The sequence below is a fragment of the Cydia splendana genome, chromosome 9 (assembly GCF_910591565.1).
Source record: "Cydia splendana chromosome 9, ilCydSple1.2, whole genome shotgun sequence".
Classification (NCBI taxonomy): domain Eukaryota; kingdom Metazoa; phylum Arthropoda; class Insecta; order Lepidoptera; family Tortricidae; genus Cydia; species Cydia splendana.
Window position 1 is genome coordinate 16,353,801 of NC_085968.1, and position 20,766 is coordinate 16,374,566.

The 20,766-nt window shown below is 34.6% G+C and overlaps 1 protein-coding gene across 2 annotated transcripts in view; it reads right to left on the minus strand.

Annotated features, from left to right (window-relative positions):
* Nucleotides 1–6,638: 6,638 nt before the first annotated feature.
* The window catches only part of LOC134793737 (uncharacterized), a 41,891-nt gene continuing 27,763 nt past the window's right edge, over nt 6,639–20,766 (minus strand). For both annotated transcript variants that reach the window (XM_063765393.1, XM_063765392.1), the window contains 10 exons: nt 20,560–20,730; nt 19,809–19,940; nt 17,675–17,830; nt 11,876–12,019; nt 10,097–10,227; nt 9,188–9,739; nt 8,599–8,793; nt 7,670–7,932; nt 7,412–7,597; nt 6,639–7,331 (listed from right to left, as the gene is read on the minus strand). In XM_063765393.1, the coding sequence (XP_063621463.1) occupies nt 6,869–7,331; nt 7,412–7,597; nt 7,670–7,932; nt 8,599–8,793; nt 9,188–9,739; nt 10,097–10,227; nt 11,876–12,019; nt 17,675–17,830; nt 19,809–19,940; nt 20,560–20,730 (2,393 nt within the window). In that variant the 3' untranslated portion in view covers nt 6,639–6,868. The remainder of the gene's footprint in view (nt 7,332–7,411; nt 7,598–7,669; nt 7,933–8,598; nt 8,794–9,187; nt 9,740–10,096; nt 10,228–11,875; nt 12,020–17,674; nt 17,831–19,808; nt 19,941–20,559; nt 20,731–20,766) is intronic.

Here is a 20,766-nt window from a genome sequence, read left to right on the forward strand (position 1 = left end):
TATGCATTTTGTTTTCAACGCAGATCGCACATTTCATATAGTCTGACTCTAATTGCTCAGGTATTCCTTCCAATAGTTGTTTTCTGCACATAACGTCAAGATGATTGAAATTTACATGACCAAGTGTTCTATGAAGTTTCTCTTTCAATGTCATATTACTGCTTGCTACATTTACACCAATTGTTTTTGTAGTAAAGCTTGTCATTTTATATAATCTGTCCTCTTTCTTCGCAATTGCTATTAGTTCTCTATTCCGGTTATATATCTTTGACAAATGTCCTGACGAAATTATTGTGTGATTGTCTGTAATCTTCGCATAGCTCAACAAGTTTGCGCTCATCTCTTTTATGTAAAATACATTACCTATGACCACTTTATTTTTATTCTCATAAACAGGAAAATATGTTGTAATGCTGCCAACTTTCGTTGCGTCCAAAAATCTTCCATCTCCAACTTTTACTTTTACGGGCATCTTTAAAGTTATATATTTGTCAAAATATTCATCAGTATTTACGATGTGGTCTGTGCAGCCGCTGTCTAAAAGCCAATTTATCTGACCCGACTTTACGGTATTCTCTTCACTTTTCGTCGAATTATGCACAATTGATGTGTGGAAGCTATTTCTGTTATAATTTGTATTGCTCTGGTAAGATCCTCTACCTCTATTTGGTCTAAAATTATGGTCACCACGTCCACGACCATGATGTGGACCTGAATATCCGCTGCCGCGACCACGACTTCCGTGCCAGCAATCTCTGCGCACGTGACCGGGCTTTCCACACGTAAAACAAGTCGGTTTATTTTCAGTATTTACTTTAAATGCGTTCGATCGGTTAGGTAGCTCTTCATCTACTTTTTGTAAATTTTTCATTCGTATTTTACTTTTCAGGTATTCAACAGTTCTTTCAGTTTCCGGTAACACGTCTATTAAATCGCCTATATAGCTGTAACTTTCCGGTAGCGCTTTTAACATATAATTTAATTTTTCACTTTCAGAAATAGTGGCGCCGGCATTTTTCAAATGATTGACACATCTTTCAAAAACGTCGAAGAAAACATTTATATCTGTATATTTAGCTAACTTTATATTTTCTAGATTATTTCTGCACACAATTTGTAAAGCGGTAGATTCTTTCAAATACATTTCGTCGAATTTTAATATTATTTTATATGCCGACTCTACCTCGCTTATATATTCTAACTGCCGGTTGGTAATAGCGCTGTAAATATAATTCGTGGCCTGAATATCCATCTCTTCCCATTTACTAGCATCGTCCTTTTCTGTTTTATCTCTAGTTGCTACTTCCTTACATTTTTTAAATTGTAAATATTTCATCAGCCGAATTTTCCAGTTCGCGTATTCAGTTCCGTCAAACACGGGTATAATTATTTTATCGCTATTATTCATTTTGCCACTTACTTGTCGATATCTTGCCGCTTATTCTCCATTCACACGATCCTGCTACCATATTGAGTGATACACTGACGTTGGAAATATATTATATATTTAAATTAAATCATCATAACATTATAACACAATAACAGATATTCCTTTCTTTTAGCGCTGTGACATTTTGACATAGAACTCTAGTAAATTCATAATAACATTGATAACTAACCTGCCAGTATAAATCTATACATACTCAACACCTTTTACAACTGCGCTGCCTGAGACTTGTACCCTTGTTCACTAGGGCCACAGAATTTAGGTACTTGATGATAATTATTTTATCATATAAACCTTATTGAAAAAAAGGCGAGACTAATAAGAACTTATTGTAATTAATCGTAATATACAGTTTTATAATATAAGTATCTAATGTGTATTGCACCTAGGTAATATTTACCATACATAAGTACTTATCTGATAATACAGACAGGAGCCATCACGGAATGTTGGAATACATTTACAGGCGTATTCAAATTTTAATTATTCGATCTGTTTGCGATAATTATGATACTGATCTGCCAGTGTCAAAAGTGACATTTCTTCAACCAAAAAAGTTACTTTTGCCATTGACAGACCAGTATCATATCGGGAACAGATCGAATAACTAAAATTCGAACACGCCTGTTAGCCTCGGACAGCAACTCTAACCACTCACGATAATGGCCATGTTTACAGAGTTAATAACGCAACCAGGATACATTGTGCGATATGATATTAGTCATAAATGCTAATAAGTCTAAGTACTGTTTTGTCATGTAAAAATAGTGACATACTGGCTTCTGCCCGCGACTTCGTCTGCCTGGAATGATGATGATGATGATGATGATGATGATGATGATGATGATGATGATGATGATGATGATGATGATGATGATGATGATGATGATGATGATGATGATGATGATGATGATGATGATGATGATGATGATGATGATGATGATGATGATGATGATGATGATGATGATGATGATGATGATGATGATGATGATGATGATGATGATGATGATGATGATGATGATGATGATTGATAATAACTCGTATGTTGAATGTCCTTCCCCGGGCCTCAAACTTTCTCCATACCAAATTTCATCAAGATTGATGCAGCGGTTTAAGCGTGAAAAGGTTAGTTAGTTATTAATCAATTTAAAGGTACCGGGTACCGACCCTATCACTATAGTGACAGCGACTGATCACCTTGCACTTTGCACTTTGCAATTATATTAGAGTCTGTTCAGAAAGAGAAGAGTCGTGGAATGTATTAAGCCCCATACATTACGACGGGTCCATATTGGGTTGCATACAAGTTTAGGTCATATCTTTGATGCGCATAACAACTTGTGTCATAATCATCATTGCGCATACAAATGAAAAGTCATATTATATTGTGTCATACATTTTTAGCCATAATATTTGATGACATACTCAGCAGTTGTCATACATTTTTTGTGCATATAGGTTTTGATTATTATAATGAATCTAATGTCATACCAGCTAAAAGCATATTTATCGATATTTATAAGGTTTTTACGTATAACGTTTTGTAGCATAATAATTTTCAACCATAATGGTTTACATAAATAATTTAAGAAACTAATTTTAGCCTCTCAACAACTCCTCGAAAAAAACCTTTTCCCTAATCTCCGTCCAAACACTTAATTCGACGGAGCCCCGCTCACGCGGGGCTCCTATTTCTGCGTAGTTTGCCCTTCGGGCATCTAAAGCAACCTAACGAACCTAACCTACCTATTATGATTAGTTTCTTTTATGACCACTAAATATATGACTTAGTTTTTTATGACTATATTAATACTATGCACTGCAATACTTCGAACGAAAAACAATTATGGATATCAAGCAGATGACTTAAAATTTTATGCGAATTAAATTAATGACTACAAAAATTATGACATAACTAATTTATGACAAAAACCCAGTTATGCTCAGGATAATTCTGACTAAAGATTTTTATGACTTACAATTTTATACATAAAGTGTTATGACAATTAAAAATATGACAAAAGTTGTTATGCGACCAGAGGGAGTCCCTTCCACGACTATTCTCTTTTCGCACAGACTCTAAAAGAGAGTATTTAAAATTGAAAAAAATCGAGAGGCGCGTGTGACTTTGCAGAACCTAGAATAAAATAAGTAAATACCTGTTTATCACTCTTATGAGTCTTCTGCTAGTATTCCTTTGAACCACTTGACCACATTGTCAAACTAGGAAAATTATAAATATGATAACATGGCAAGTAATTTTAAGGACGTTAGAATCATCACCATTATTTATTATTGAATTCAGTAAGTTTATTAATTTATTTATATTGAGCAAGCTTTCAAGAATCGTAAAAAGTTGATTAGGTGGTCAACTTTCAAACGAACGACTAGGTAGTCGATAGCAGTTAATGTATTACCTATACCTGCATCGGTATTCAAATCTGGTGGTTCTTTCCATTTTAATGCTATGAGGTATTATTTATAGCTAGACTGTGTTTCATGCGGTATTCGTAACAAGATTTAATTTAGATAAGTACAGTCACCTGCAATAATACGTTACACAACGAAGGCCGCAAAAATATCTGACAAGATCTTATTTGTAGCGCCATAAGAGCTTGTCACATATTTTTGCAGCCTTTGAAGAGTAACATATTATTGCAGGTGACTGTACCTACACAGCATTTTTTATATGTGTACCTACCATAAAAATGGTTGTGAATTTTAATGCAATGGGTGTTTTTTAGGCACAACCAGTATTTACTCTGAGTTATGAAAATGGATTGGGTACATTTTGTTACATGCTCGGCTTTTGTTTAAGGGATTTCATTAAGATAGTTGGTATAAAATTTCCGTACCAATTGTACCCGTCCTATTTACTAGACACTACGGGATGGTTTATGATTTTAGTAGTCTACTTATACATGTATCTAGATACGCAAACATGGTTGTATTGTATGTAAGGTTAAAACTGTGAGAATGAGGAGGTTCAAATGGAACACAATACTGTAACCATGTAAAGTATGTTGTTTATAAGTTTGGAGAGTTAAACCCTTCGTATGTAAAAGCACTGATCAGCGCGAACGAATTAAAACCTAATGTATTAAACAGTTGATTTAAATTCATGCGCACTGATCAGTGCTTAGACAATTAGACATCGAAGGGTTAATGCTTTAAATTAAATTATTATATGTAATAAATACTTACTAATAAAGCACGAACTAAGTTACGTTAATTTCGTGAAGGAAAAACTCTGGTCGAGTATTTCTTTAATCAGTCATAATCAAGCCGCTTTTAAACGTTGTTTGTCTTCATTAATACATATTAATATAAAGTCCTGTCCTTTAACAAGTTAAGTCCTTAAAAATTGACATAATTGCAAAATTCGAACGTGTTTCAGATGTTATCAAACGACTGTGACTCGAATAATAATTTAAATGGCCATTAAAACAACCGCCCGAAAGATAACTGTACTCGTCCGGTCATATGGTGTCTAACATATTTTGTGAGATAGCGGGCGTGGCTTAAATGTCATATCCTTAAAATGTATTGAAATAGGATTCGCAAAAACTAAGATAACATTTATATAATCTTAATAATATGCTGTAGTTTCTGTTGTTGTTGTTGTTGTTGCTGCTGTTGTTTCGATAAAATAAAGAAAGAAAGTCATTTATTGTAAAAACCTTCTACATAATACGAACCTTCTACAAGACGAGGGTTCTTTTGATAACGTAACAATAAGACAGTGAAATACCTGTCTGCCTCATAAGAAAGGCTTTGTTATGTCGAGGCCAATCATATTTAGTCACATCCCAAGAGCCTGGACGGGAATGTCGAAACACTCTCGTTTGATTGGGTACGATTTTATTGTTAGCTTAAATCAGTTGGTCAATAATACTGTAGGTTGCTGTTGCTATAAAATAAGTCAGGCCAAGCTAATTCTACACAGACTTGAAAGTCGCACCAGAAACGTCGAAATTAAAACATGACATTTATAATGGATCGACCACACTTTGTCGTTAAAAAGTTGGTGCAGACTTAGCTTAGACAGACTTTAGTATAAAAAATAGTGTACTCACATTGCGTTACGCGTCTATTTTCATGAGACATATTTAGCTCATATTCATACTCGTATGAGGGTAATACTGGAAGCTTCTATAATGAGCCACTTATTATCTCGCAGTGAAAGAAAACGTTTATATTTTGAAAATACAACTCTTTGTATATATTAGCAGTCAGGCAGTTCAAATAATTGATAATGCCTGTATCCAGAGTCATCAACCGAGTTTTCAGTGTTGAGTAGAGTTTGCATTGTGCTTAGGTATCTAGTTTATTCTTAAACTCATTGACACTTTGGGCCGATACTACGTCCTCTGGGAGTTTGTTCCAAGCTTGACCACTCTGTTGCTAAAGAAGTGTCTATGATAATTATTGTATTTTTTGAGGTTTCATTTATTTGGGTGTGGTGTGCCAGAACTTCAGGAATGCCGGCAGTTAGAAAATTTTATGTCTAACGGTTTTATATATATTGCTTATAATGTTTGTAGTACATTTTACAATTTTAGTCGCTTTCGTATTAATTTTACGGGGGATAACCGAGAAGGACATCTTTCAGTAGAGACGCTATAAACTACAATCGCAGTTAGTTATGTGCTCAAAGATAAAAAGTTCCAAAATAATCGCATATCAGCAGAATCAGAAAAAATAAAAACCTACATGTACACACATAAGTAAATACCCCACAACAACCTGATATAAAAATTGTCTGAGGAAAATGGGCCATACAAAATGTTGCATAGGTATCTACTACAGTTTTTGAGATGATAGGAACTTTCAGTGTGACCTAAGTAATAAACGACATAGGGTAATTTGCCAGTAACTGGCCGGTTTTAGTAACTGGCCGCCCTAAACTAAAAATGAATTCTATTCACCTATAAACAGAATTCATTTTAGTATAAGGTTTCAATAACTGGCCATCTTTCAATAACTAGCCACCTTATACTATACATTTTTAGTTTCGGGGGCCAGTTAATAAAAGTGGCCAGTTACTGGCGAATTACCCTAATAAAATCTACCTTTTTTGCCGGCTCATGTTTGAGTCCAGTTAAAATCTTGTATTTAGCTAAATTAAGATGTTTGATTTTATGATCTTGTTGACTAAATGAATTATCGATTGAAGTAAGTAAATAAATGATTTTATAAAAATTACAGTGTTTATTGAGATTTAATAAAAGTGATAACATCTGTTAGTCGTTGAGAGGTCGTTGGCTCGAGCTTACTCATGCTTCTGGATTTTAACAAAAGGATGTGCATACTAATGAATTTATTTAAGGAAACAGATTAAACGTTTTAATCGTATTATCAAAATGATAAAAAATGTTTAATTACATTATTTACATGTATTTATTTGCACTTGATAGCAGTTTAAAACTTGTATATTTCTAAGTCCGATGAATTATCATCCGGGATGTCTTCTACGTGAATAATCTTTTCCACGTTCTCGTTAAAAGTAACTACTGATTTCCTCCTGCTCTTGTTTTTCCTTTCGCCAAATTCATCTTCCTCTCCTGAATTCTCGTCGTCTTTAAGCTTGTCTATGGATTGTATTACTATGGGCAATGTAACGTCGGTGGCACGAGTCGGTGCCATATTTATTACTGTATCGACTGATTCTTTGGGATCTACTTGCGAGGTTTGGGCTTTCGGGCTAACTTCTTCTATCGGAGCGTCAAGCATTTCTTGAAGCCTCCTTTCACTTCTTTTCAACTCATCTATATTGAGTCTTGGTTTTCTCAAACTGTCAATCTTTTGAGGTGATTCCAGTGATTCATCATGAGAGGCTAAACTATTAGCGTCACTGAACTGTTCATAATTTCGTGCCTTTCTCCTGTGAACAATGACGTGAATACGTGATTTAGTTTAACTATGATAACACAAGCAAATATATGTTATTAACGGTACTCTTACCATCTGAGGAAGAACCATAAGGCAATAAGCAGCATTAGTATGAAGAGCAGGATACTCAGGACTATTGTTGCGACTAATAGACCTGTATCACGTCCTCCGCCGTATATCTCGCGGCCTTCTAGATAATCTTCCAGAGATACTGTGCTCGTGACATCAACCCCGGTTATTAAATTGCGGGTTATGTCGCTGAAATTAAAAGGTATTTTTTAATAACGAGAACGTTTTTGGAATAGTGAATCGAATTGATTATTGACTTACTTTGTAAGCTGGTCAACGGCCACCGGTTCCCGATCAATTAAGCCATACACATAAAGCTGTAATGACGCTCCTTCGGTGGTTACTTCTCGTTTGTGTCTTGTATTCGCAGAATCGGTTTGGTCATCGGATATGACCGCGGAGCTGAGGACTTTGACCTCGTACTCCACAGCCGAACTCAGATTTTCCAAAATAGTTTGCTCTTGGTCTAGGAATGCGTTGCGGACAGTAACCACAGCAATATGACTCGTATCTAATAGTTTTACCTGGAATGAGAGAGTTAATTATAGTCATAGGTTTTTCCATCCCGTACCTATTGACTGTTTATTGACAAGTAAACATAAATGATTTAATTTATTTTTTTCCCAGATGATTAGCTCATAGTGTTAACTGTTAACTATAACAAAATTTACTATCATGTTCTGAAAAGTCCATGTAATTTATTACTAACACCACAAAGAAATAGGTATGTGAGCTTAGAATGCTCACTCCATACATGGCTATCCTTACTTGTTAATATTGAGTTGTATGGGAGGTATGGTAAAAGTTATTAAATAGTACGATATTAATCTTATTAAAATAAGTTTTCGCAAAGCTCGCTTAAAACTTTTAGGTATGAATTGGTTTTTATCTACATAAAAAATAAGTAGGCAATGTAGATAAAAATGTATTATCCAAATATTTTTTTATCTACATTACTTGTTTTTTGCTAACATGTTGCCTTTTAGTAGGTATAATGTGAAGTTATTAATAAAAATGTATATCCCTTTATCTATTATCCCGCACGTTGACAATTGCGTTTGACATTTGCAAAAATTTAACAAAGGCATTTTATGAAACTGGGGGTCAAATTTAGGTACCCTATTATTCAGAGAATTTGAAACTGTTATTAACGTTTAGTCAAAATATAATAATATGTAAATAAGAATTACCAGAAGTTCTATAGATGTAGTTAGACCATCTTCCCTCCCGTTAAGGTCAGTGACTGACACAACGAGGCGCTGGTCTTGCGACAGGCTGGCTCCATCTCTGACATGGACGTAGCCCGTAGTTGACGCCACCGCCAAAACTTCCGACGCACTCCAGAATGACAACGCCGCATTCTCACCCACGTCGGCGTCAGTGGCCTGAGGTAATCCAATATCCCATAAAATACATGAACATTCATCTAACTTGACTTGAGATTGGAGTCACGAAATGACGCGTGACTTTTTTGCGGGAGCATTCGCAATAACAGCTCAAACATTAACTCACTGGATTCACATTTGGTATGGAAATTAGTGTTTCGCTCAAAGGGTAAATTCAAAGTGGAGATTTAGGTGCGTGCTGATGTCTAAGACGTAAAATCATGTAAATGCCCACTTTTGTATGTTAGGTGCGTATTTTTAATCTTACGTTATTATTTGTTACTGAAGACGCTTTAAAGTATAAAGTTACGTTTAAAGAAGTAAACAGTACGTAAAATTAAACCCATTGATCATATCAAATTTAATTCTAAAATAAAATAAAAAAATATTTTACCTTTAATTCTGCCAAAGCTCGAGGGAGCACAATATCTTCAAGTTCAGGAATAGGATATCCACACACAATGGGCTCGTTTTCATTGCCGACAAATATGGGGTAGTTGTCGTTAATATCGTTAACTATCAAGTTGACGAAGCTTCTTCGAGAGTTATATAAAATTGTGTCAGTAAGTATCCATCTGTTGCTTCCGTATTCGTAGGGCCCGAGCCAGTCTAGTCTCGGGTTTACTGTGGACCGCTTAGCCCGATTCTGTGTGTCACTATCACATTCTAATACCAGTTCTACTTGAACTTGGGACAATGCCATGAAAGCTATTCGCAGGTCTTCTCGATCGATTGCTCTTGCATGTAGACCAGTGTTGTCAACGTAGAGCCAGTCTTGGTCGAGGGGCCAGCGGTTGGTCAGCCTGAACTGGCAACCAGCTTGCGCTTCGCTGTCGAGGACTACGAGGTTAGTGTGTGGTTCCTCTTCGTCTCTGTCCAGGATTATGAGAGGCGGGAGCGCGTGGTCGTCTCCGCATGTTGCGACTACTTCTACTGTTAGTTGTACCTGCACAGTAACTATTAATGACATGCATGCTCAGTGTAAAAAAATCATGAAAGAAATTACACTTAAGATAAAGAAATTCAGTCTAATGGACCGGAGAGCAATGAAGTGGAACATTCTATGGAAATTTACATGTAAGTGGCTATTAAAGTTAGGTATAGTTTGAACATTAACACATTGAACTTGGAACGTGGATAGAACGTATAATACCTACTTAAAAACAAGTTTAACTAGACTCCTAGTAAAAATATTGGCTCATTTCGTTTTAGAATCTAGTAAATATTTATGTGATTAGTTAGACACCTTTCTCTTTAGCTAAGCCTTTACTTATAATATTAGATATTTTCTATATTTTCTTACCGCCGTTGTAGCTTGGACTTGGGTGATAGTTGATGTAGCTATCGCTTGGAAGCTATATACGCCAGTATTTGTTGGTGCAGACAAATGTATTTCTCCAACGCTGTTAATCGAAATTCGTTCTCGGAGATGAGCTGGAAACAAAGACAAGTGAAAAATAAGTGTTTTTGTCGCTGCAGATAATGGATTTAGTGTGACGAATGCTAACAATTTATTGGCCGCATTAATAACAAAGATAGGGGGTTAAGGAAAAATGTTTGAGAATTTTTTAAATAAACTTTCGCATGCGTCGCTTGATAAGCTTGATACCTAATATGAGCGTGGGAGTTATACCTAATATGAGGTCGATGAATTGATTTTATTTTCGCGAGATGCCTGTACTGTTGAATTGTGTAAATAAAATTATTATTACATTCTTTGTATCAAATATATAACTACCCACCTAACTGTTAATTACTTATAGTAAATATTATTTTTTATATGTTTTAATTAATAACTTAATAATTGTATTCAAAGTGCCATATAAAATCTTGTGTTAATGTTAAACTTGCAGTAGGTAGGTATTAGTGTTGGATAGAGAGACAAATGAAGTTGTGTTAAGAATAGAACACAATAGTAGAACAGTAAATTGTTGCTTTTGACCTTCTCGGAGACATCGCAATTTGGGCATTATTTAAACATACAAAATATAAAATGCATGTTTTGTCCTTTCTTTAAAGTTTTGTACCAATTAGCGATCAGACAAATCCAATAAGTATTAGGTATTTCGTTTCGAAGTTATAATTTATAACTAACTAACAGTAAGAAGACTGTAGATGATGGTTTTTATAAATACGCACAAAGCAAAAGTGGCTACTAATTAGGTGCTATCTACACCAACCATGTAGCAGTGTCTAGAGGTTAGGTGAAATAGGTAACTATATATCTTTCACTACGCAAAATATGTGCCTAATCATTTATTAGGTACCTATTGGTAATAAATGTTTTTTCTGCGATCTTGCTAATGTGTTTTAACCAGGCGCTCAATTATATCACACCATTTTCTGTTATAAACAGGTAAGTACTACAGTAATTTTATGATATTAATTTCATTACGATTTGAAATCTCATGTACCTATCGTCCGTCATATAATTAAATAGGATTACGAATGTCGGCTTAACTTATAAGCTGCAGATTACGGATGGTAATCTGATAAAGTGACCCATACGCTTTAAAATAAGATATCGTTCGGATTTACGCTTTTCAAGAGATTATGATTTTATGTTCTGCTCGTTAACCTATGTCTGCTTAAATTATAAATCTTCGAGTACTAGTTACATGGCCATCTTTACCCGTTGTAAATAGACATAAAGCTTTACTGGACCTTAGTTTTAGAAATTGGAACAAAAAAGAAAGAAAGTTAATGTTTAGCGGTAAACACGGCCAACAATTAACTCGTGTTTGGAAGCATAATCTAGGCTCAGTTTTATACATATATGGTAGAATTGAGTGTTGGTGGCCTAGTGATAAAGCGATGATGGTGGTTTTGAACCCAGTACACGGGTTTTTGAGACTATTATTCCATCTAGATTGGAAAATCAGATGGCAGTTGCATATAAAGAATAGTGTCAGTGTCAATTCTTGGGATTACCTTGCCAAAGCAAACCTCGGTCACCTCGGCCTAGTTTAAGATGCAACCGGGAAAAAGTTAAGATGACGAGTAGTTGTACCTACAACTAAGATTCCCTTTTGAAAATTTGCTTGTATCCGTTCTGGTCTCCGATCCATGTTCTAATATTTACCATCATCCACAGCTAGGGAGTACGCTATACTCTCGCCGTTGCTCGCTGTTGCTTGGACCAGTCCTAGTACTCCTGTCTGCGTCATGTCAGCGCGCAGCACGTATGATGGGGACTCGAACGCTACCGTTGGTAGTTCTGGGGTTTCTGTAAATGTTTGCAAATTTATAAATACCTACACTCAACACTCGTATGGTCTATGATGCGAGATTATGAAAACAGGTGGCTTTGTATGGAAATTTTAATAAAAGTGACCCGTTTTCATTCTTGACGAATGTTACAAACTGGACTTCGTTTTTGTTTTCACGTGAAAAAGTATAAATAAGAGCGCAATTATAGTCTTTGTTCTCATTTCGTAGTCATACTCATAAGATAAAATTATGCCACTTTCCAGGCGGTCATTGCAACATGGTATACCTAAGAAAAGACAGTCTGATTTTAGAAGTTGGGTAATAGTAAATTGTGCAACGTGGGAGGGGGGGGGGGAGTGAGAGAGAGAAGAGAGCTCACAATATTCTTACCCCCGAAGAGACACAATTTTTTTCATCACACTTGCGAAGAAACACTACTTTTTAAGCGAAATAATTATTAAATACGGTGACATTTCAAACATTCGTCCGCCATATTGTCATTTCCTGATAGGTTAGGCATCGTCGGCATTCAGCCACGATTGAAGAAATTGTGTAAAAATATTTTAAACGGCTATTAAATTAATCAAATTGAATATTTAAATTATAAACGTCATTTAAAAGTAAAACTCCCTTATAACTTGACTTTAAACAAATTAGGTAAGTATTTTACTTATAACCTACTTGGTTCGTATGAATTAGTGACATAATAAAAAATGCTTTTTCACAATCCATAACTTCCACGAGAAAAATATAGGCCTTTACCCTTCAGTACGTACACCTGCATGAGATAAGATCTTTTTCGAGTAAGTGTGATGAAATAGTAGATTGTTAACCAAGGGATGAAATGATGCCTTTCACCCGAGTTAAACACTCTACTTTTCAATTCGAATACGAGGAAAGTAATTGGGTTTGTATTTTTTTTTAAACATGCATACTTATAATTTTATAGTATTTTTTTAGGGTAAGTTCAATTAACAATTTAGGCAAAAGTATCGTTATTTATGGAGTCAAATATCAGAATGGAAATTGTATAACAAATCCATTTATACCCAAATTTCATTTGCTTATCGTAAAAAAATGATACAAGTCGTACTTGGAACCTAAAATGATCTAGTGCAGAAACGTATCGACGCTGGAAAGGAGAAATTGGATAAGCGACACGCAGCTAACTTTACAGGGGAGCGAAAAAACTGCAATACTTTCTAAAAAAAAATCATTACAATTCCTAATGATGACGAATTTCCTAAATGAGAAATTTTATATGGTTATATTGATGTATTCTACATTATCCTATTATTATTTTACCTTCAAATGAGTTATTTAAGAATTTAGTGTCGCTTAAGCTAAATGGTCGTAAAAATAAATTTAGGTAAATTTATCTTACCAACATGTTTCACAAGAAATTAGTCAGGTAAAAACTCCAAGCTAAATTTGTTGTCAAAATTGATCGAGTAAAAGCTATCTTATTGCAAAGTATGCTTATTTTATAGTCTAGCAAAAAAGTATATAAAGTATATTTCAATAGAACTTGCTAACTATGTAAACAAACCGCCATATTGAAATTGTCTCTGAATGATGAATTTACTAGTGATGGGCAAGACTCCTACGTACTACTTTACTAATGTCAAACCATATCGAATAATAAAATACCAAAAGTAAAAAACAAGTAGTTATTTATTTTTAATTTGTTTAATTACGATCAGAAGACAAATTAGTACTTAAGAATGATGTATTGATGTATTTTATAACCGCGGCGGTAGGTACAGAGCGTGGGTTGGGTAGTGTGTAGCGGGTTTATATCACAAACTTTAGTCACAACACTACCCATCATAGACAATTGTAGAATTTAAAAGAAACAAAACCGTCATTCCAACAGGTCCTAATAACCTAACTTATGAACCCATTTTAAACTTTTAATTAAATATCCAAGATACAGTTATATATTTATGTATTTTACGGAACGGACCGTTTCAATAGTGTATATGTGTATGGTTTCAATGGTATTTGATGAGGTGGTGTGAAAACTCAAAGAGAAACAGTGATAAAACAAAGTTACGTTCTTTGTTGACATAGTTAGCAAGTTCTATTGAAATAGACTTTACGTAAAATTTGACAAAAAACAAATCAAGATAAATTATCTAATCACTTTTTGGAGCAATTTCAAACTCGATAAGCTGCTTATGCGACACAGTCATTCAACCTATGATACATCTATATTCTATAAGTTTTATAGTTATCAACTACAAGGAAATGATTGTCAAACCTACGCATATAAAAAAACACCCTTTAAGGAATTTGTATAGCTTTATTTCAAATAAGAAGTTATGTAATGAGTCTTAAGATAACAAGTGTACCATTTCTATTTGAGATCAAAATTGCTTATAAGGGTCAACTTAATTACGAGGTACCAGTAAGAATGGGATATATTTGAAACCAAAATAGGAAAAAATATTATCTCGTGTTTTCATACCTTAGATTAACATAATTTTATTTTATTTTATCTATTTATTTCCCTTACTTGGCATTTTCTAATATTATGTAAAATAACAACAAAAATAAAGTTCCTACTTAAGTTAAAAATATTTACTAGGTACTTCCAACACATTTCAGGTAAAATGGAATAAACGACAAAAATGTTATATCTGAAATTAGGTAAATGATGATAAACGCCAATAGTTCACATTTGACAGTTAAGTAAATTTATCCATATGACATTAAAACCTATTATTCGGTCAGGTAAAAATAGTTAACCGACAGTGAAAGGTTAGTTGTCATAAGGCAAAATTATCCAAGTTAAGGTTAAGCTGAACTGGCAAATAAGTAAAAAACTCTAAGGTTCATTACATCGAATAACTTTTCATCTAATCTCCATTTTTCCAAAATTTGTTGAAAACTAAGTCGTTTAGTAACTTAAATGTACCAGTGATTCTCCAAATCACGGACTGGATAAGCGACACTAAAGTCGTCAGATGGGTACGAAACCTAGTCCATTCGATGCAGAAAAATCTGGCGATTCCAACGATGTATATAACGCAATATCTCTGAAAATGTCGCTTATCCAATTTCTCCTTTCCTGCGTCGGTATAATTTTCTGCACACCGTTTAGAACAACAATGACCCTCTTTTAGAGCATGAGAAATGAAAAAAAAAATAAAAATGAGAACTTTGTGGTACCTATTTAAAAATAGAACGCTTGACACTTGTAATTAGAACTAAGCCAATTTGGTTAAGTATAGGCAGTTTGACAGTTAGGGATGTTGAGTTATTTAGTTTGACCAAGCCCACCTTAATTTAAGTAAGGGTAGAAGTGTTTGCTTTTATTATTAATTGAGGCCGAAATATCAATTTGCCTGAGTACATAGGATTAATATCGTTACTGCAGATCTGCAGGTGACCCTCGAATTATTTATGAGTGACTAATGTCAATACCGGGCTCCAAAGCGAGATAACCGACGGACAGTTTCAGGTGTATTGGTTTCCGATTGGTACCTTTTAATGCAATTTCTTGGAGGATTAATGTGCAATATACTTGCTTGCTTTTTTATTTCATATACTTGCTTGACCTCAGCGTTTATTAACTAAGTTCGGAGCAGGGATGTTGCGAATATTCGCATCCGCATCCGCAACCGCGGAACTTCCGCATCACATCCGCATCCGCATCCGCATAAAATCGATGCAGAGCTTATGCGGATGCGGGTGTCGAACGAGTCGGTACAGGAACGTCTTAGCGGCGGCGTAAGTGCTAGGTAATTTCGTCATTAGTGTCATTACCTATAACGAAATCGTTTAGATCCAGAAAAGTCGGCCAAGCTACTACCTATTAAATATAACGCATCTATATTCTTGCTCAAATACTAAACGTTTTGTTTTTTTTTAAATAAAAATGACTAATAATTTAATATTTGACGTTTTTAAATACCTAATCTTGACATCCGCATCCGCAACCGCATCCGCGGATGTCAAAAAATCTGCATCCGCAACATGGTCTAATAAAACATGGTCTTCCATTCCCAGAGTGACACGGGCCTACGTCACAATAACATTGCCACTTTATTTCAACATAACATGTTACATGGGTACATTATACCTATGGTTAATAAGTTAAAATATTTCTTTATAATTTTATAATTTTCATTTATATGTATTTTAGCTTAAATTTTACAATAACACGTCATTTTTAATTACTCGTTAGCAATATCTTCCGATTCACGAAAGAAATTTCAGACTTTCGGGTAATTCTGTTTATACTACTGGCAACACAGGATAGCGCTGTGCACATTTGACAATTCGGATCTAGATAACTTCATGCCCTGACCGTCATCCTTGTCGAACGCGTGTTAATTGTTATTTCCTTCTCGCTCAGTGTCAGCAGTCGCAGTGTTTTCCAAACTTTTCACGTCGTAAGCTTGGTAATTAATGTGTAACTGTGAATTAGTTTTTTAAACGTTTGTCTTGTATAGATAAATAAAGTTTAATTTAATACATTAGATTTGTTTTATTTTACTATGTTTCTACATGAATAACTTAAAATTAATGCCGTTAAAATAATTTTCACCGTTGGTTAAAATTCTCCCACATTTCAAAGTTAAGAACCTGTAAACAGCATGATGACGTAGGCGCGTGTCAGTTAGGTCATACGCGAATCTCGGAATGGAGTACCAGGCGGAGTATATTATTATACCATACATCCGCAACATCTCTGGTTCGGAGTAACGAAGTTCAATAGGATGGGAAAGATTTAAAAACAAATGCTTATGGCCGCTCTGAGCTTTTGACAGATACTTTATATCCAGTGCCCTTTTTGACAGCTTTTGTTAGAAAGGGACTTCCACTTGTATTACAAGTTACAAGCTTTTGATAAACAGGACATAGATGTTGCCTGTAACACGAGCAAATAATTAAAACATAGATTATACTCCTAAACTGTTCCTGTTACAGGAAACACTCGGTATTTCTTTTGGGCGTCGTGTTGGTCCCGTAGGGCGTAGGGTTTCTTTTGACTCTAAATTTTGGCCATAACTACCTTATTGGTAAAATAGGAGTATACGAGTAGGTACCTACTTCTTTATGCAGATAAAGGTTCAATCAAAAATTTAGGCTTTAAAGCCCTTAATCTTCGGTATATCTACAAGAGAGATGTAATTACTAGGGTGGGTCACTCGTGTATGGAGAAAAAAAAAGTATTAGTTATCCTTCGGGCACAGTTACAAAAAGTTGCGTAATTATGCCAATATACAGTATTTCAAATTATTCTGTAATCGGAATTCATTTTCTGCCTCCGGATCCATTTCAAAGTTTTCGTATAAATATTATTATATTTTGTATGGTCTGCGGAGTATATTTATGTATCGTCTCTTTATTCAAACTTTAGCTAAAAAGTTATACCATTATTAGCTCGAAATAGCATGGTAAAGGTTCAGAGCCAATAAATAAATAAAAAAATACTCAAAAAGAAACATTTTTTTTCATAATGTCCATACATTTAACAAAAACTTTGACTACAATCCGGAGGCAGTAAAATTAAAGCTAAAAATAAAATAAAAATACGTGCAATAATTAATTACCAAATGGCACCTTTTTTTAATTGTGCCCCCTATTCAATTTAAAAAAAGGAAAAATGACCCACCCTAGTAATTACCCAACTATGACTTGGATGCATGCGTGGCCTTACCTGATTGTATAACTTCGAAAATGACAACTGCGCTTGCGCTGCCCGCTCGCAACTCGAGCGCCACGTGTGAGACTCCCTCAGGCAGATTCAGGTTGCCAGCATCTCCGACTACTACCGTATCTCCCGATACAGAGGCGGAGAAAAGCTCCCTGTAAACTGAAGACGGGCAAATTTGGAGATTATACTTTTGCACAAAGTCAGCTTTTAACTTAACATGTAACAACGCACAAGTTTTTCGGAAAATTGTAACGCAAACCAGCGTATTTTTTTACGAGCATTTAAAACACAGGACATTTTGAGTTATTTTTAATTTTTGACTCAGTGTCAGCAATAATCGACATGATAAGTACATGTTGCGTTTAGTTTTGTCGTGTTTGATCCGTATCAAACAGCGAAATATGATAGTTTTGAAAAAATCGTCGAAATTAAGCTCCATACATTGATAACCATCATGAAAATTTAAAACGTAGTCGCAAAAATGCATGACCACTTTATGAATTATTTCGTTGTGCCCATAGCTGTAATAGTGCATAGGTACCCAATCCACTTTATGAATGGAAATTATTCATACAGCGGGTATGCACTTTTGCAGCTCGCTGTAAATTGCAGGTTCTGGTCTCGTGATCATTATTTTGTAAGGGCATAAGTACCTACATACTTTTTCAAATAATCTTATGTACATAGGTACTTTTTTTTCTATTAAGTTAGCATTTTTCCGAAACCATTTAATTTTCGCAACCAAGTAATTGTAGTTGTAGGAAATACTCAAGTCCCTCCTCAATGTAGTTACGAGTATAATAAAAGAGGGATTTTTTAATTATTTTTAAGATTGGGTTTTTAGTATCCGAATTTTATTTTATTTCAACAATATTATAAGGAAGGTTGTCGTTCTAAGGTGTTAAGTCAAGACAAAATAACCAGAGAATGGACGTAGACATAGATGACATCGAAGACAGGGTCGGTCGTGTCTGGATCATGTAGCGTATCTACTGACCTAAATATAATTAATTGGTTTACTAATGTGTTGCAGAAAGTTTTTTGACATATTTTTGTATAGCATAATGTTACTTGGCAGAAATGTCGTTTGGCAGAATTACCTTTCACATATATCATTTAGCATACAATAATTTCGCAGAGTTTTAAAATCCAGAACCATGTTTTGGCATACTGTTGATGTTTATAATAGTATTTTAAACGAATATTGTTTTCGCAGATAAATGTATTGCATAACATTTAGGTGGCATAAAGTTATCAAGTTGAGTCTTCGTCTACGAGAAATGGTGTTAAAGATTGAATAAAACTACCCTTTGTCCTTCCACGAGTCTCAAACTATCTGCAGACCAAATTCCACTACTCTTAAATCACTTTAGCGGTTTAAGCGTGATGAGGTAATATACAGACGGATAGAGTTATGATGGAATTGCTCTTTTCTAGTTTTTAAAGTGTGTTTATACGGTAAAATAATCAGTAACTATAAAGTCCGTCGGGTAAAAAGATTATGATATAAATTTCATAATCTAATGATAGTTACCTATCTTAATGTTATGCTCTAACCTAATCATTTTTTCTGGCATGTGTTCGTTTTTGTTGAGGTCGCAGTTCTAACCTAACCTATTTTGCTCACAGCCGTTCGTTTTTGTATGAGGTCGCAGTTCTAACCTAACCTAATCTACTTTTCTGGCAGCTGTTCGTTTTTGTAGGGGGTCGCAGTTCTAACCTAACCTAACCTACTTTTCCGGCAGCCGTTCGTTTTTATAGGAGGCCGCAGTTCCAACCTAATATAACTTTCTTTTCTGGCACAGGTTCAATTTTGTTGGGGTCGCGGTTCTTACTTAACTTAACCCACTTTTCTGCTAATAGCAGAAAATATCTCTATGCCATAATAAGAGTATGCTGCAGGATGATTATGGTACATAAAATTATACTAAACTAAAGTCGGCGAAAGTAATCTTCTGCTAAATAATATGCTGCAAAATGTATTGTATGCGTAGTAATAGTAATGCCAAGTAATAGTTATGCAAAATTATCATTCGACTAAAAGTGTTTCTGCGATACATGTTATGCGAAGTGTATTTCTGACAAACAATGTTATGCCAGATGAGGGGAACCCATAATTAATTAGATTAAAATTTACCTCCAAGTATTTCAATGTCGATCCCAGCCGCGTGCCCTGTGATAGTAATTGGCTCATGTTGAAGCACGTTATTGTTGATGGTTCCCTCGTACAAGATTTTATCAAATGCCTCATTTATCACGGATCCTGAATCTGTAAAATTCAAAAAAATTAAAAAACTTAAAATGGCTTGACCATTTTCCTTAAAAACTAGATCTATAGACTAATCTTAATTTAAGAACGAAAACCACAACTATAAATATTGTTAAATACGTTGCTGAAAAAATGAGACGATTAATGAACAAGAAGGAAAACGATCAACAACAAAGGATATGCTCCTTAGTTAGAGACAACCTATCGATTCATGTGTAATCGGAGATGACGGGCTCGAACATGAATAATCTCAATCCCTCGCTTGATAAGATAAACAAGGTACAAGATACGTTTGATATCTATAATGTAAATGGAGAATAATTTATTGTAATCAAACGTTATCAAAAGGAAACATGTTTTGTGTTAATGGATAATGTAGCGAGTGACAGGAAATGAAAAGATGACATGTCATCGATAACGAAAACAAGCAATCTTTGATCTCCATTCTATGATTATATTAGCTCTATTGTATAAAGTACTTGTAAATCAAAATATTTAGAGAAGATAGGATAATATCCCAATATATTGATCCTTGAATCTCTGATAAGTGATACAGTATGGATTTGAAAATTATTTATAAAATAACGTAACTAAAATGAAGAATAAAATGATGACTTACCGTCAATTATGGATATGATGATAATTGTGCTCGCAGTCGTCTCTGATTTTACTGCTCTCACAATCATAATAATTTTTCGAAGATCAACCAGTACTGCAGGAGGAATTGGTTGCTCCACAACTAGTGTTATCGAATTTCCAATTATGGATAACGCAAACCATTGGGCATTATCTGGAAGAATAATAAACAAGCTATGGAAACTTTTCA